A 17,587-nucleotide genomic window follows, 5' to 3' on the forward strand; every position below is an offset into this window, starting at 1 on the left:
TACATTGATGGCATGCATATTTTCCTAGTTCTGCTTCCTTCACTTTCCATTGATTCATGAATCTTTCTAAGTTTTATGGTACTTGGGTAATGTACTATTGAATTCATGTTCAATATTTTATTTAGATATTTCCTCACTAAATGAACATTGAGTATTTCTAGTGCATTTCTTAAAATATACATGTAATAAATGTAATACATGCCTGTTAATATAGGATTTTGGGGGGAAGACTGTTGATGTTATTTAAAGAAAGTCTTCTAGTCTTCTTACTTTAAACATAAAAAAAACTAAGGCCCTGAGAGTTGGAAGTGACCTGGCTCAAGATCATAAATCATTCAATAGGTATTATTTATTTAGTTACTATGTGCTAGGCATTGTGCTAGGTGCTGGAGAAATACATACAAGTGAAACAGTTTCTATTCCTAAGAACCTTACATGCTAATGGAGGTGACAAGTATGCATAAAAATATGTGGTTTTGTATATCTGATACATATATGTAAACAATTGTATATTATATACACACACAATACTTATATACATCTATATCAAAATTAAAGTTAATAACTACAAACATTAAATAATTACAAGGTAGTTGAGAGAAGGCATTTGGAAGGATCAAAAAAGGGTTTTTGATCATGAATTTGCATTAGCTGCAACTTGAGGTGGAAGTAAGGAGGGAATGTATTCTGTCCACTAGGCAGCCAATGGCAAGGCAAGGAGATGGGAAATGGAATTTCATGTGTAAAGAAAAAGGCCCAGAGGCTAGAAATACAGATTGGGGCCAGGTTGTATGACAGTTTTAAAAACTAAGCACAGTAGCTTATTTTTTTTTAAACCCATACCTTCCATCTTAGAATCACAGAAGAGCAGTAAGGGCTAGGCAATGGGGGTTAAGTAACATGCCAAGGGTCACAAAGTGAGAGAAGTGTCTGAGACCAGAGTCTAGGACCCTCTAGCTCTGAATCCATTAAGCCCCCTAGCAGCCCCTGGAGTTAATTTATAAATGTTTTTTTCCCATAGGTAATAGCCACTGAAGTTTGAGTAGAAGGTGACATAGTCACAATAGCACTTAAGGAAAATAACTTTCAGCATGTGTGGGGTGGATTGGAGTGATATAGAGACCCCCCCTAGTAAGGGAAACCAATTTAGAAGACTATGGCAATAATCTAGGTGAGAGGAGCTCAGGATCAAAGCTAAGTGGAGAGGAAGAGTCGAGTTATGAAACTGGGATAGCAGAAAAACAGTGATACCTTTGACAAGAAGATGGGAAAGGGTTTAAGGAAGAATAATGGATGAGTTCCCAATTTGAATTGTCTCTGGGATGTTTAATTTGCAATGTCCAGGAGACAACTAACTAATAATGTAGGACTAAAATTCAAGAGAATCACTGGCTGAATATACAGATCCGGGTCCTTTGCAAAGGAGTTCATGAAGTTCTGAAAGAGAGGGTGTAGAGGGAGTAGATGAGGACTTAGAGGATTTTAGGGAAGACCCCTATTTGGGAGGGCATGATGGAGATAATGAGACATCAAAGGAAATTGTGGAGTGGTCAGACTGGTTAAAAGGCTAACTGGGAAGATTTGGAGGGATAGTAGTTATGACTCAGCCCATGCAGGTCTTTGGATTTCTACTGTTTTTGCACAATTCATCTTAACCGCATAGATATTTCTTTTTTTTTAAAACAATGAAGAAAATAAAAATGAACTTCTCGGTATCCCATATCTCTCCCCCCTAATTTATATAGGACATGGAAAATATCTGATTAATGACTATTGTTTAGTTGTATTGTTTGGTGGGGAAAAGTTGTATGAGCTTGCAATTTTAATTTTAGTCAATTTAAGAGAAAAATAACAGTATAAAATAGCTTTTGGGAATAAAAATTTTAAATTGTAATACTCTTTTCCCCCTCCCAGGCTCCCCGACCTCCAAAACAACCCAATGTTCAGGATTTCCAGTTCTTCCCTCCACGTTTATTTGAGTTATTGGAAAAAGAAATTTTGTATTACAGAAAAACAATTGGGTATAAGGTAAATAAACATCTGCAGTTTTTTGATTCTGTATTCTTTTTAAATTCATAAAATGTTTGTTAAACCTACAAATATTAATTTAAGATAGTGACTAAAGAAAAAGAACTCATTTTGTAATTTATTCTTTTTAGGCTAATACTTTTAATCTTTTAAAGACATAGATATGATAATATCTTCTGAAACTTAAGAAATTAATCACACACTAAAAAGATCACCTGATACACTAGCAAAATCTGGACATTTTTCAGGTACCTCGTAATCCTGATCTACCAAATGCGGCCCAGGCACAAAAAGAAGAACAGCTAAAAATCGATGAAGCAGAGCCCCTCAATGATGAAGAGCTTGAAGAAAAAGAGAAGCTTCTGACCCAGGTGAGAATAGTGGCTCTGGGGATTACAAGGCATGGATGACAATCCTAGTCCTCGGGGAGCTTTTTCTGATTTGGTTTGAGAGGATGAGTCAAGGAAAGACAAAAATGTAGACGAATGAAATAATATTTATTGATTAAAAAATCCAGGGGACTGCTAGTGTTATATGACAAGTGCTTAAAGAACTCAGAGGGAGAAGGAGGTCATCTCAGATTGTATGGTCTGGGAAAGCTGGGTTATGCAGAATTTGAATTGATGTTTGAATACTTGGTAGGATTGAGAGAGGTTGGATCTATTTTAGGCAGAGTGAATGAAGATAATCTTTAAGAAAGACCAGTTTGGGAATTAGAGATATTTTTTGGGGTGGTAGTGTGAAAGCAAATGAAATATTAAGGAAAAAATTGGCGGAAAAAATAAACCACACCAAAAAATTAACTTGAAAGTGAATTTTGTGTTTCATATAATACATGACATACAATATGCCATTTAATAAAGAATAGATCTCTATGCATAGGGCTTTAAATGTGATGACATGTTCACATATACTGTGAAGTGCTTTAAATCCTTCTCTTTACATTACAACTAAACAGCCAATGAATGATGCATGCTTTTTGTTTTTCCTTACAAAGAGTTTGCATGGGTATATTATATGGTTCACAAATTTATTTTAATGATATAATTGATGCCTTAATTTTAGTTGTGCTAACAAGTATAGAAAAATGACTGTACTGAAACTCAATGGGTGAAGCTAAGAATGAGCTGACAAAAAGTTCTTTCCTGAAATGATTATTCTAATATACTTTGCACTTAACCAAGTATAATAGGATTCCTTACCTACAAAATGTTGTGAATTTCATCTGAAAGTCATATTTAGTTAACATTAAAAATTATGTTTGTTATATTTAAGGGATTTACCAACTGGAACAAGAGAGACTTCAACCAGTTCATCAAAGCTAATGAAAAGTGGGGCCGTGATGATATTGAGAACATAGCAAGAGAAGTAGAAGGGAAAACACCTGAAGAAGTCATTGAGTACTCAGGTAATTATGTAGGTGTTTCAGTTCAATAGAATTTCTTTTGATGCTTACATTTTCCTGTTCCCTTGGTTGGGACATTTTGTTCATCATCTGAATGATTGTAGTTATAATTCTAAAACCATAACAATGAATAAGGTTTGCTTATTTTTATATATTACAATATCTAAAACATTTTTCTCACAAATCTATAAAATCAGTTGAGCAGTAGTTTGCCTCTTTTAGAGATGACATCAGTGAGGGTCAGTTTTTAAGTCCTAAGGTTTAAAACAACTTATTCAAGGTCTCAAAGTGTTAAGTGTTAGAAGAAAGATGTAGTCAAGGACAGTGGCTGCATTTATTTGCACGTATGACTTTGGGCAAGTCACTGGATGCCTCTTGAGTCTTAGTTTCCTTCTCTGTAAAATGAGGAAACTGATCTGCATGGACCATTCAACTGATTTCTTTTTTTTAAACCTTTACCTCCCACCTTAGAATCAATACTATGTATTGGTTCCAAGGTAGAAAGTTGATAAGGGCTAGGCAATGGGGGTTAAGTGACTTGCCCTGGGTCACATAGCTAGGAAGTGTTTGAGGTCAGATTTGAACCCAGGCTCTCAATCTACTGAGCTACTCAGCTGCCCCCATCTAAAATGCTTTCTAATTTTAAAATTCCATGATTTAATCATCTCATTCCATATTCAGCATTGAATTCACCCTTGGAGAAACTTTTTTTTTGTTTGTTTACTGATTCCTCCCCCCTCCCCCCCCCCAATTGTAACCAACTTAGTTATTAATAAGTAGGCATTTAATAAAATCTCTTTTGGTTTGCCACATAAATATTATGGACCTGATTTAAAGTGAATGAGTATGTCTGGAATCACGAATCCCAAAGAATTTTAGTTTTAAGAGCCATTTCTTGTTTTTGTAGAGATGAAGAAACTTGTCATTTTAAGTTATGATTGACGTCCTCCCCCTCCCCCCATAGGTTTTAGGTTATGATTTGCCAGTGGTCATTGATACTACAATCCAGGTCTTTCAGATCTTCTAATGTCAATTGTAGTATTCTTTACACTAGTAGTGTCAACCTCAAATAGAAGCAGAAACCACTCATTTTTGGGCTGTGTATTGACTTGGTTTTAAAATGTAATGTATCTTATGTTTTGTTGTTTTTTAAAATTTACTTTATTAAATATTTTTAATTACATTTAAATCCAGTTTGAATCACACTCAGAAGCATGGGCCAGTTATATGTTTGACAACTGTGCTTTATACCAGGCTGCTAATTACAACATGCTTTGAAGGCAACTAGCTCTTAAAATTTATTCATATCTTAAAATCTCTTCAGTGTCAGACTAAAGGGTAGAGGAAGATTATGAATGAAATATTATTGTGGAACACTTGTGGCTCTAATTAGGGTGTTAATATTATATCCAATTCTAATATTAGGTAAAAAATAGGAAACATTAATTTTAAAAATATTGACAGTGAATAAAACTTATCAAGTAGTTTAATTAAGCTTACAAGTTCACACCTATAATTTCTTTTCTTTTTTCTTCTTTAAGCTGTCTTCTGGGAACGGTGCAATGAACTTCAGGACATAGAGAAAATCATGGCTCAGATTGAAAGGGGAGAAGCAAGAATACAGAGAAGAATTAGTATCAAAAAAGCACTTGATACAAAGGTACCTGACACCTTACAAAGCAAGGATAGTGTTTGATACCAATAATTAATGTTATGCAGGAACAGGAAATCAAAGTAACTTTTAAAATGTCAGTTGTAGCTTATTTTTAGTAATATGATAATACACATATCTTGATTATAGACTATAATTTACCTAAATTTAGCTTGGGATTTATTAATTTTAGTTAGTTATCTAAGGGAATTAGTTGGACATATTTGAAACAGAATTTCCTACTCAAAATTATTGCTTCAGATTAGCTAGTGAGAAAGTTTGCAAAATGAAAGCTTGTGCTGTTATTTAAAATAAAATTTTTATTTAACAAGTTCAAGCTTAGATAGAAAGTTCCCATTTGACATGTTAGAAGGATAACATTGATTGGATAGTGAGATTTTTGAAATAGTTATTTTGTGTCTTACATTTTATCTAATGGAAATACTTGTGAAATCTGCCTGGAATAGATTGGCCGTTACAAAGCACCTTTTCACCAACTGAGAATATCATATGGTACTAACAAAGGAAAGAACTACACCGAGGAAGAGGATCGATTTCTCATTTGTATGCTTCACAAACTTGGATTTGATAAGGAAAATGTCTATGATGAATTGCGACAGTGTATTCGAAACTCTCCTCAGTTCAGATTTGACTGGTTCCTCAAGTCCAGGACAGCTATGGTGAGTACCTGGGACCTTTCTCCGCAAAGCGCTTACTTTGTATGTGCCAGACATTGTTCATAAATGATGAGAATAATAGTACTCTGTAAATTATATTCCTGATAGAAATAGAGAGTTTTATTTAAACTTTTTAAAGAGAAGATACTGTCTCTTTCAAGAGGCATCTTTTGAACAGAACCTTGTAATGATTTTTGCTTTTACAGTATATAAAATTAATGATCTTAAGAACATAACCAGTGTGAGATAAGTATAACCTGTGTTACCATATTCCACATTACCATGCTCCAAAATAATCAAAATGCTTCTTTTGTCTTTGTTTTTGATTGTTTGGTAAAGGTGAATACATAAATAGAAAATAAAGTTTTGGTAAAGATAGTGTGGCAGGAAAGCCCGGTGCTGGATTTGGTGTAAAGAAAATTGGGTTTAAAAATCTCTGTGATACTTATTTGATATAGACAAATCACCTAACCATTTTATGCCTTAAATCAACTCTCTTAAGATTTTAATATAATACTAAGTTTTAGATGGGCCTGCAACCAAATAAATTAAGTATCTATGGAGTCTAGGAACATGCTTTAAATTTCAGTTGTATAGCCTCGATACAAACTTAAACCATAAACATATAATTGGAATAATATCTGTATTTTCATAAAGTTATTCTAAATATTCATGAAACTTAATTTTTTTTGTTTGTTTTTTACTTGGAAAAACTAATATGGTAAAGAATTTGAAAGTGAAATGTTTTCCAAATTCACTTTAGTTAAATCAACTTTTGTTGGTAATAATGATAGCAGTTATATAACATTTTACAGTGTTTTCCCTTTTTATCTTCACAACAAAGCTGGCAGGTAGATATTATCACCCTCATTTTACAGATGAAGAAACTGAGGCAAAAAGGTAAAGTGACTTGCCTCTAGGATTACACAGCTAGTAAATGCCCAAGAACAAATCTGAACTTTTCCCTTGATTCCAGACCTAGTCCTTTATGTACTCTAGTATCCCCTAGCAGCCCCTAAAAGTAACTGCATGGTGTGAGGAGCATCCAGAAGTCTTTAGCAGGGGAAGTGTTCTTAATAATGCCTGATTCAGAACCTCAATTAAAAATAGATTTTTTTTTTAATCAAATATGAATGACTATGGACCTTGTTTTCTGTCATCACTAAGATTTTTTTCCTGCCTTTAATTTATTCCCTGAAATTGGAATTGGGGAATGGATAACCACATGTAAATGCCCCTCCCTTTCTGTATCACCCTTTATGATGCACTCTCACCTAACCTGTGTAGGCTGTGTAGGTCTGCACTGGCTTTAGAATCTGAGTCTTTGGATTCAAATCCAGCCCCACATTCTTAAACTCGTGGTATTAGGCAAGCCCATTTACCTCCTTAAGGTGAAAGCCTTATTTTCCTTATCTGTAAAATGAAGGGATTGGACTAAGGAACCTCTTGAGGTCTTTTTTAGCTCTAGTTAAATGATTTCATATGATTGAGTTTTAGTGAGGGAATGGACAAGATAATAGGGCTGAGACACAAGTGATATTGCCTATGAGACATGAGGGAAAGGGACTTGTTAACTTCAGGCACAAGTTAAAAGGAATTAGCCAAAATTTTGGGACTTTTAATACCTGTTTGCTCTTTTCTCATCTTGAGATGAAAAGTTTTTCTGTTCCTTTCAGAACTGTTTTTAAGACTGTAAATTACCAGTAGGACAACCACAGTTTATATATAGTACAGGAAAATTGGGTGGTAGGCCATTATGAAATAACTCAGTATAGCAGATTTTTTCCCCCAATCTTTTGTTCACATAACAGTTACATATTGGAAGAAAAATATAAAAGTTTATTTTCCAATTGTCCCTGATGATGATCATCTTCTTTCTGGCATGTGAATGGTCAGAACTGGGGGATGTGGAGAAAGGGAGCTCCTCGTGCCTCGGCCACTGTTCCCCATGTCCAAATTTGGAAAGTTACTTTATTTAGGTCTCCATGGTTCCTGTCCTAATGAAATTTTCTATACAGAGTGAAATGACAGTAAAATAAAACAATTTGGACAGATCTCTATATTGGTTGTAATGGGATCTGGCCAATATTCTCTCTTCAAACTCTTGGCATTTACTTATTGGTAAGCTTAGTGATATTTGGCATAACTAACACAGAGCCACTGTGTGGCACTGTTATAACAAATACTGCTTTGAATATTCTCCTAACTCAGTGTAGAGTGAAATCTTTGCATCTTAAGTCTTCAGTACTTAAGTAGCAGGACAGTTGTTATTATTGAAAATAATTAAATACTTTGTGCTTTTATTTTTAACAGATTGGCTCCTAGGATTGTGTTAAATATAGTTTAATCTAAATCCAGATTTTGGAAACAAAAAAATTATACCTCTGTAAACTGGATGATGGGATTTTCTAATATAGAAAAACAGGATTTTTTAAATTTTATTTTATTCTTTTTTTGTGGGTGTTGGTGGTATATGGTAACTGCATAATTTACCAGGTAATTATTTATCTATAACTCAGGAACTTCAGAGGAGGTGTAACACATTAATTACTTTGATTGAAAGAGAAAACATGGAGTTAGAAGAAAAAGAAAAGGCAGAGAAAAAGAAACGAGGACCAAAGCCTTCGGTATGTGCATGTGGAATAATTTGTCCCCCTTTCCCCTCCCTTGTAATTAAGAAATAGAGTAGGAAAGAATTCCTGAGTGTTGTTGATTAGCTAAAGTTAATGGCAACACATTATTTTCCAAGAATACACTTGGCATTATATGGTGCCATTTGAATGACTTGCAGAGTAATTAATAAAGGCATAAATTTTTGTTATACCTGACATTTGTTTATTTTTATTTATATTTATATATGTGTATGTTTATATACACATATATAAATATATATTTATATATGTGTATGTTTATATACACATATAAATATATATATTTATATATGTGTATGTTTATATACACATATATAAATGTATATATTTATATATGTGTATATATTTTTATATATATATATTTTTATATATATATATATATATATATATATCTTCTTTGCTAAATTTCCAAAGCTTTAGCAGTTCTGCAAAGATAATAATGAAATTTTAAGTGAATTGTTCTATTCCTATCAGGCTTTTTTGAAATATCATCTCTTTCCAATCCCCATCAAGTCTTTAAATTCTATTAATTATGTCCGTAGTAGGATCTTTTTTTGAATCTGAAAATTGTTTTTTCTTGGTCTGTTTTTGAGTATTTTGGAGTGTTTGATGTAGTGGTTGAATTCAGAAAATTTTTAGTGTTGAGTACTCTTTGGAATATTAACATTTCCACTAAAATGGGGTTTTCATATATAATTTTCAGAATGAGGGTGACTTTCTTAGAGAATTCATCATTTCTGGAACTAGGAAATGTGATTTTAGGTCTTTGTTATTATAGAAAGAAAATCTCTTTTATATATCTCATTTCACAAAATGTGATAGTGCTGGTCTTAAATATGGGATTTAAAATTGTCTTGTATGCTGACATTTATAAAAAGGAGCTTTTAATGGTAAATATAATTCTTGTTTTTAGGCACAGAAGCGTAAAATGGATGGAGCGCCTGATGGTCGAGGAAGAAAAAAGAAGCTAAAGCTATGAATGCTTAATTGTTTTGTAATCACTAAATTTTAAAAAGTAGTTCTTTAATTTACGGGTCTTCATAAGATGTACTGTACAATGCTAAACTATTATGTCATTAAGGACATCGGGTTCATCTGTTTACTGAACTAGACACATAGTATGTAGCTACACTTTTTTAAAATGCAACAGCTGTGCTGAAATTTTTTTTACCATTAACACTTGAAGTAATAAAATAGGCTTCATTTATTAATAAATGCTTCATTCGATTTATTTTTCTACTTTAGCTTTAGTTTGAGAAGATTGTGAATGTTTTGTTTTTCAGCTATAGGTTTCTAAACTAAGACTTTTTTATAAAACTAGACTTGCTAAGCTAGAAGAGACTATAACAAAGAATATAATTTGTATCTTCAGTCTCTACTTAGTTGTCAAGTTATTTTGATTGACCTTGAAATTTGGGTATCTTCCTACACTGAGTCTTATTTCGGGACTATTACATAATACATTATCCTTACTCACCATGTGGGTAGGATGAAACAAAACTTTAGACATACTAGTTAATTCTATGCACATTTTATATATTGTGTCTCTGCTTCCCAGAATTGCTTATTTCTAAAAGCTGAAATGTGCCCTGCTGTTGGAAAGATGACCTATTTTTAGTTCTGTAGCTAGACAAGATTTGTCTGGTTCACCTTAAAATTGTTGTTGTATTTTGTAAAAGGAAAACTAACTTCGGACAAAGAAACTTATATTGGGCAAACATTTTAAAAAATGACATGCTATGACTGCCATGATTTGGAAAGTTGATATCTTGGTGCCCAGCATTAGTAATTTATTAGAACCAATCAGAGTAGGGCATTAACTTGTTAGTGAGACTGTCAAACTTTGGTAAATTTAGTAGTACAAAATAATGCAGACTTTCCAAATTTCTAGTACTTCATTCCCAGAGCAATTGAGAAATGTCTCATTGACATTGAATATAATATTCCCTGTTAAAAAAAATATTCATAAGCAAATGTGTGAGAAACAAGATTGAATATAAGTTTATCTCCTGTTTTTTTTCATAGACTAGAAAAAGCTAAAGCAGTAGTACCCAAAATATGGTGTCAGGACAGTAGGCCTAGAAGCCTTTGTGCTATATATAATTTGTATGTTTTATATGTGCAAATTGGGTACATACACAGTTCTCCATTTTTCTAGGAGAATGCAATAAATGTAGCAACATGAATAAATATAATTTTTATAATCTTAGAGTTGTCTTTTCTTTCCTTTTCTTTAGTTCCTTTTTTTTACGTTTTCTCAAATGTTTCTTCCTTCCTATTGGCTCACTGCCTTTTCTTTTTACCCCTACTAAGTTTTCTTGCCTTTGTGCTTTCCTTATCCACAAGGTTGTACGACTTTGCATTTTCTGATATAGCAGAATGGAATTGTATTTGGTAAAGGGGAAATTCTTGGAAGCCACAATAACTTACTAGATGAGCATGAGCCATTTTAAATTCTAGATTTGTCCCATGTGTGAGAATTTTGTACTTCACAGATGAATTAGGACCTCACTGGTTTGTATTGTTCAATAAATTTCAGTCAAGCCTTGTAAAGAATAGGGACACTTGAGTATTTCCAAATCCAAAAGAGTCAATGTCTTTTTTTCATTTTTGTCTATGATCAAAGAGTTGTTGAGGATGGAGATAGGTTTATAATTGGAAGCATGATCAGTGAGGGAAGAGGCAGACTACTACATGCAGGCAGTAGTAGCATGTAACTTGGAGAATAAGCTGGAGACCTAGTTTCCATGATAGTGATGAATAGGCAAAGCAGACCTTGCCACAATGAAGACAGTCCTATTGGGATGATAAGGTTTCACTGCTAAATTTATACTAAGGGTTTTCTTTAAAAAAAAACAACAAACCCCAAACCCAACCTATAAGGTTTTTTTGGTTAACATCCTTTTCACTTTGTCCTCTCTTCAGTACTTTAAAGATCTCATCACTTCCTCTATCAGGGCAGAGAAATGCATGGACGATTTATCCTCTGTTACCAGTATTGTAGGGAATCTTTGAAAGTTACTATGGCAGTGAGCTTTTCCCACCTTAGCTCAGCTGACCTTTGAACAAAAGACATTTTGTTAGCTCTCTGTTAGCCTTGGACAACCTTGCTAGAACTTGATTTAAGAACCTAGAGTCAGTTTCATGCCACAAAAATGGATTGGAATGGGACTTCTGTAGATAATATTCTTTTAGTACTTAACTCTCAAGAGATCTATGTTCTTAATGATAAGTGTGTTACTCTCCATTGCTGATTGCTACTCTCATCTGTATCTTCTCATCCTCTGGGAGCCCTCTCTATGACCTCCCATAGATCCTCCAGAGGAGCGTAAGAAAATCGATTTGGAGCTAGAAGGACTTTAGAAGCCATTGACTGCTGCCTCCTCATTTTATAATTGTGGATTTTGAAGGTTTATCCTCAGGGTCACATAGGTAGTATCAGGCAGTATGTGAACTCCCGGTACCAATGCTTTAACCGTTACCCCACACTGCCTCTGAATGGAGGCTTTCTCTTTAGGCTTTCTTATAATCTTTTGGGTGCTATTGCACCATTTGGGCTACTATATCTGTTCTTCATTCTTCATGACTAGCTCCTTTTCAAATCATGATGTTCAGACTTTTTTCAGTTGTGTCCAACTCTTTGCAGTCCCATTTGGGGTTTTCTTGACAGAGGTACTGGAATACTTGGCTATTTCTTTTTGTAGCTCATTTAACAGATAATAAAACAGATAAACAGGGTTTTGTGATTTGCTCAAGGTCCACACAGCAAGTAAGAGACCTCAGGAAGAAGAGTTCCTGACTCCAGGACTGGTACTCTCATCACTGCTACTACTAGCTGCCCTGTTGAAATAATACATTTCTTCTTTTACTACTTGGCCTTAAGTCATCATTGGAAATATGCTATATCTTGTGTTTTTTCAGCCCTTACTACAGGGTGCTTGGCACATGCTTGTTGATTTGACCTTTGAATAAAGTTTTAAGATTGCTCATAAAAAGCAATTGTTTTTATGTTTTAATGTTTGGAAAATTTAATTCAAATTCCAATAGGTGAATTGTGTATTTATTTGAATTTTACAATGAGCATTTTTCATACTTGGTACAACATATGATGTATTGGATTCAATTACCACTATTTCCTCTTGAAAGTTTGACAAGATCATCTTTCAAAACAGTATTTTCACTCTTGGAAACCAAAATACTCGCTTTCCTTGATTTTAGGAATTTGAGTGTTTATGTAAATTGTGTGTGTGATTCTAGCCTTTTTTCCAATGGTAAATGTTTACAAATCTGCCCTATGTGTAACACAAAAGATCTCAGTATAAGAATGGTGTAAATAAGTAATATTTCTAGATCTGGAATGTCATAAAAGTAGGGATCACCCAACATGAAGACTCCCTTCCCCATTGCAGACGAGCACCTTACCATAACTTTAAATCTTGATGAGTTACCTGGGAGCAATGAGATGGATTTGTATCCATCCACAAGAATATGTTAATCACCTGCTATGTGCCAGGCACTGTGCTAAACATTGGAGATAAATATACATAAACTTGGGGGAGAGAGTGACAGAGACAGAGAAGAGAGGAGGGGAAGAGAAGAGAGAGAGAGAGGGGATAGAGATTGGAGAGAGGAGAGGGGGAGAGAGGGGAAGGGGGAGAAAATGGGGTGGTGGAAGTGGGAGAGAGGAGAATAGCTTTATAGCATAGTACAGGTGCCTGCTCCCCCATTTCTTTCCTGATGTCTTTCTCCCTTGACATTGCTTCAGATTTACTCTACATTTTGTGTTTACACTTTTACTCAGCCCTATCTCTCTCTCCTCTTTGCCTCCTCCCAGCAAGTAATTTTCTTGATAGCCACAACTTTTTGTCTTTTTATCTCCAGTACCAAGAATTTAAGAGGCCGTCAATGAATGCTCCTTGAATCCTAAAATGTATAAAAAACCTACCCACATCACCAAGCAAGGCGAACACCCCCAGTTGTTGTCTTCTATCAGCACCTTATAATAATAATATCAGCACTTAGACCTTAAAGGTTGGCAAAGAGATTACAGTTTTATCTTTACAACCATGCTATGAAGCAGGTGATATTATGCCTATTCTACAGGTTAGGGAACTAAGGCTGAGAAATATTAAGTAACTGGCCCAGGATGAGCGATGGAGGCAGGATTTGAAGTCAGGCCTTCTGAACCCGAAGCTCAGCACTGTCCACTGCTACCTACTTACCTACTCCCAGGACAGCCACTTGTAACTAAAATCTTGGAACCAATGTAACACCTCACCCTCTGGAGATAGGTGTGTGTGTGGGTGCATCACAGATCCACTCACACACATATAAATGCATACACATAACATATGCACAAGTAGTATATATAGATTTGGGATGTCAGAATAACAAGGCTATTCCAGCATTGAGCCAGGAGCCCCAATTTCAGTTTGTGTTCTGAAGATAGTTTCTGTGGTCGACATGAACTAGTAAAGAGCAGGAGCACCTCTGACTTGGCTACTGAAGCCAACACTAAACCTCTGAAGAGCTGTGCTGGCTGGTTGGGGTTTTCCTGTTGCTTGGGGCATCCTTCCCTAAAGGCCCTCTTTTCCTGTGTCTCAGGAGAAACACAGCAACTAGGGCGATGCAGCTCAGCAGCAACAGGCTACATCCTGCCCCTAATATGGGCCCAGCACCACTCTGCATCTTCGCCTCTGCCATTTCTAACTCTGGCTGCTGGCCTTGTGTCCCTGGTGGCAGAGAGTCTTTGTGGCTGAACACAGCCGCGACGGACCGGACCAGGACCACGTGCTGAATGTTGGTGCCCCTGCTGTCATCTGCACCGATGTCTTGAGCCAGGGTTGGGGCATCCGAGGCAGCTCTTTGACTGCGATTCAGAGAAAGAGCCGTGCTGGGGCCCCTGGCCCGGGCAGGCATGTGGTCTGTGCTCCTCTTCCCAATACTTTTCTTTGCATTTTCTCTCGACCGGACAGTATAAACGGCGTGGAGATACCACTCTCTGCTAGCAGCCACCTTTGGGGATAAAAAGAAATTGGTTTTGAACCACACAAAAAAGAGGAAATTAACTGAACCCGAGGGAAGGTGTGGGGCCACCGTTCCTACCTGGAAGAGGGCTGCTGAGGACAGGCTGAAACCATCAGATCCTGGCTGTTTCACCAAAGGAAGTGCATCCACTTGGTCAGTGGCTAAATGAGCATCGAATGACACGTTTTGAAATCTCCTGGCCTGTGTCTCTGGCTGAGCTCTATCCTAGGAAGTCAGGAAGAAGTTTTTGCTTTTACTTAGCATCAAGGAAAAGTCAGTCCCTAGTTTCTCTCAGATTAAATTATTCATGGAAGACTTTCAGGAAGACCCTGAACCCTAGATTTTAAATTGTAGTCTTGCGTTTTAATCCTGATGACTCCCTTTACTAGCTATGGAGTCAAGGCAAGTCACAAGTGTATTGGGACTAGCAAAATGAGGTTAATAACAGTGTGCCACCTACCTAATAATAATCTTAGCCAGCAATTAGAGCTTTAAGGTGGCAAAGCGCTTTGTGTTATCTCTTCTAATAATAACCCTGTAAACTAGGTGCTGCTATCCCCACTGAGCAGTCATCCTTATTTATTTTTGTGTCTCCCCCTTCTGCTTTGTGTAGTCGGGTACCCGGCAGATGCTCTTGTGAGATAAAGAGGTGAATGATTACCTACCAGTATCTTGAATCTGTACAGGAGAGAGGATGAGTCAGCCAGACATCCATAGGCTTTATGTTCTGGGCTGTACTTGGGTACGTAGCCATCAACACCTGTGCACAGGAAGACTTGCTCAATGTTACAAGTGAAAGCGTCCCCAAGATTCTGAACAGGGTCCACCATAACTCGACCATAGATCGTTGAGCCTAAAGAAGAGGGAGCGAGAACAATTTTGAACCTTGGCAAAGGGCTGACCATCCCCTGTTCTGATGACATCCTAGTGGTTTTAGGAGAGACATTTGTCAAGAGACAAATTTTTATTACGTGAAAACTTGTACTTTGGATGTTACGGAACCTTCTGAGGGCTGTGACTTCAATGGGTTTCTGAGATTGGGGTGGAATCTTCATTTCAGGTATTAAAAGGAGGATAAATTCTAATTTTTCTAATTCACGTAAATAGGATGCTGTCAGAAGGGAAAATGGACCAAATGACTTTTGAAAGGTTGTTCTAGTTCTTGGATAGGATTACATATCATTAAGGGCCTCAACTTTATTTCTCTTTTAATGATCTAATCTGAGATGGATCATTATGGAGGCCAATAATACCATCTTAAACTCCCTATGAAACTGCTAGATGGTGCAGGGGATGGAGTGTAGACCTAAGCTCTCTGGGTTCAAGCCAGCCTGACACTTGCTAGCTGGGTGAGACTGGGCTTGTCACTTAACCTCTGCTTGCCTCAGTTTCCTCAATTATAAAATGGGCATAAAAATAGCACCTATCTCTTAAGATTGCTTTCAGGCTGAAATGAGATAATATTTATGAAAAGTACTTAGTACAGTTGTAGCACAGTTGGGGCTGACTCTTTTGGGGTTTTCTTGGCAAAGATACAGGAGTGGTTTAACATTTCCTTCAGTTCATTTTTCAGATGAAGAAACGGGGTTAAGTGACTTGCCCAGAGTCACACATCTTTTTAGAGTCTGAGGCCAAATTTGAACTCAGTCTAGCACTAGCCATTGTGCCATCTAATAGATGCTTTAAAAAGAGCTTATTTCCTCCCTCCCTTCTTTCTTCATATGTAAGGGGATGAAAACATCCAAAAAACAACATATACTTAATTCTAGCCAAAGAGTCTTTACCTTCAGGAAAGGCTACATCAGATCCTTCCCCAAAGTCCATGGAGTCATTGGATATCCAGAGCTCCTTTTTGGAGAGGAGGAACATTCGAGTATTTAGACTGAATTCGGTTGCTACTGGGTCGCTGACCTTGTGGGTGGGTGGGGAAGAAAAGAAATAGGTTGACTGAAAATCAGAGAATTCTTTCCAAAATGAAACTATAATCTTCTACATAAAAGAGCCAGAAAACAGTACTGAAGAGACTGTTGGTGGTGATCTAAGTGACCCCTGCCATTCCACTGTAGCACCATGGACAAGGTTTCATTCAATTGCACAACAGCAAAACTTAGGTCATGCAGTGGCCTGGCTGTGTTTTGTGCATCTTTGCATTCCCCACATTGCCTTCAGTTCTCAAAATATGTGATCAGTAAATGTTTATTGAATGAATATCCTTCATATTCGTATCACTGCCTATTTAATTGAGTTAGCAGAGAATAGGAATACATAATGAATAAATAAATAGGCACTATCTTCCTTGGAGAACAAAAGGTGGTTTGTAGAGAAATGTGAATTCTACTTTACTTACAGTGAATCAGTGATTGAGGGCTTATCTGCAGAACAGGGCACGGGGTATAGAGATACCTAAAATAAGGAACAATCCAGTGTAGCCTGGTGCACTGTCTCAGAGGCGAGGAGATGCGGGTTCCATCTGGCCTCCTGCAGCTTTACTAGCTTGTGTGACCTTGGGAAAATAACTCTGGGACCACCGTACAAACAAATATAATGCACTGAACAGTAAGATACACTGTCTGCCCTGAAGGGATCCACAATCGAATTGTTGAAATGAGACAGAAAAATACGAAATGTTAAATAACAAGGAAAGGTATTAACTTTGAGACAAAATGATCCAAGTGCTATAAAGAAGTAAAGAACAAAAGAATGCATGATATTGACAGTTTTATATATATTTGTAAGCGAGGCAATATGGCATAGTGGATAAAGATCCTTTGAGTCAGGAAGACCTATGTTCAAATTCTGCCACTGACATGCACTAGCATTGTAACTAGGGGTAAGTCACTTCTGACCTCATCATTCTATTGAAACTGCTCATGATCTCTTAATTGTGAAACCCAATGGTCCTTCCTACAGCATTCAACACCATTGACCACCATCTCTTACTGGCATTCTCCTCCTGGTCTTTGTGTCAATGTTCTGTCATTTCTATTTCTACTTGAGTGGATATACCTCAGTCTCTCTTTTCTTTTTTTTATTATTCTTATTTTTTTAAATCCTCACCTTCCATCTTGGAATCAATACTGTATATTGGTTCCAAGGCAGAAGAGTGGTAAGGGCTAGGCAATGGGGGTCAAGTGACTTGCCCAGGGTC

At 36.3% G+C, this 17,587-nt stretch overlaps 2 protein-coding genes across 2 annotated transcripts in view; one reads left to right on the plus strand and one right to left on the minus strand.

The window, feature by feature from the left end:
- The window catches only part of SMARCA5 (SWI/SNF related, matrix associated, actin dependent regulator of chromatin, subfamily a, member 5), a 44,624-nt gene extending 34,003 nt beyond the window's left edge, over window positions 1-10,621 (plus strand). Inside the window, exons 18-24 of the mRNA XM_001377167.4 lie at window positions 1,915-2,028; window positions 2,277-2,399; window positions 3,304-3,436; window positions 4,975-5,093; window positions 5,552-5,764; window positions 8,281-8,388; window positions 9,326-10,621. Coding sequence (XP_001377204.1) covers window positions 1,915-2,028; window positions 2,277-2,399; window positions 3,304-3,436; window positions 4,975-5,093; window positions 5,552-5,764; window positions 8,281-8,388; window positions 9,326-9,391 — 876 coding nt within the window. The 3' untranslated portion in view covers window positions 9,392-10,621. The remainder of the gene's footprint in view (window positions 1-1,914; window positions 2,029-2,276; window positions 2,400-3,303; window positions 3,437-4,974; window positions 5,094-5,551; window positions 5,765-8,280; window positions 8,389-9,325) is intronic.
- A 1,835-nt stretch (window positions 10,622-12,456) lies between these two features.
- FREM3 (FRAS1 related extracellular matrix 3) overlaps window positions 12,457-17,587 on the minus strand; it is a 129,014-nt gene continuing 123,883 nt past the window's right edge. Inside the window, exons 20-23 of the mRNA XM_056803807.1 lie at window positions 16,224-16,350; window positions 15,105-15,292; window positions 14,518-14,664; window positions 12,457-14,427 (exon numbers count right to left, since the gene is read on the minus strand). Coding sequence (XP_056659785.1) covers window positions 13,927-14,427; window positions 14,518-14,664; window positions 15,105-15,292; window positions 16,224-16,350 — 963 coding nt within the window. The 3' untranslated portion in view covers window positions 12,457-13,926. The remainder of the gene's footprint in view (window positions 14,428-14,517; window positions 14,665-15,104; window positions 15,293-16,223; window positions 16,351-17,587) is intronic.

The sequence above is a fragment of the Monodelphis domestica genome, chromosome 6, assembly GCF_027887165.1.
Source record: "Monodelphis domestica isolate mMonDom1 chromosome 6, mMonDom1.pri, whole genome shotgun sequence".
Classification (NCBI taxonomy): domain Eukaryota; kingdom Metazoa; phylum Chordata; class Mammalia; order Didelphimorphia; family Didelphidae; genus Monodelphis; species Monodelphis domestica.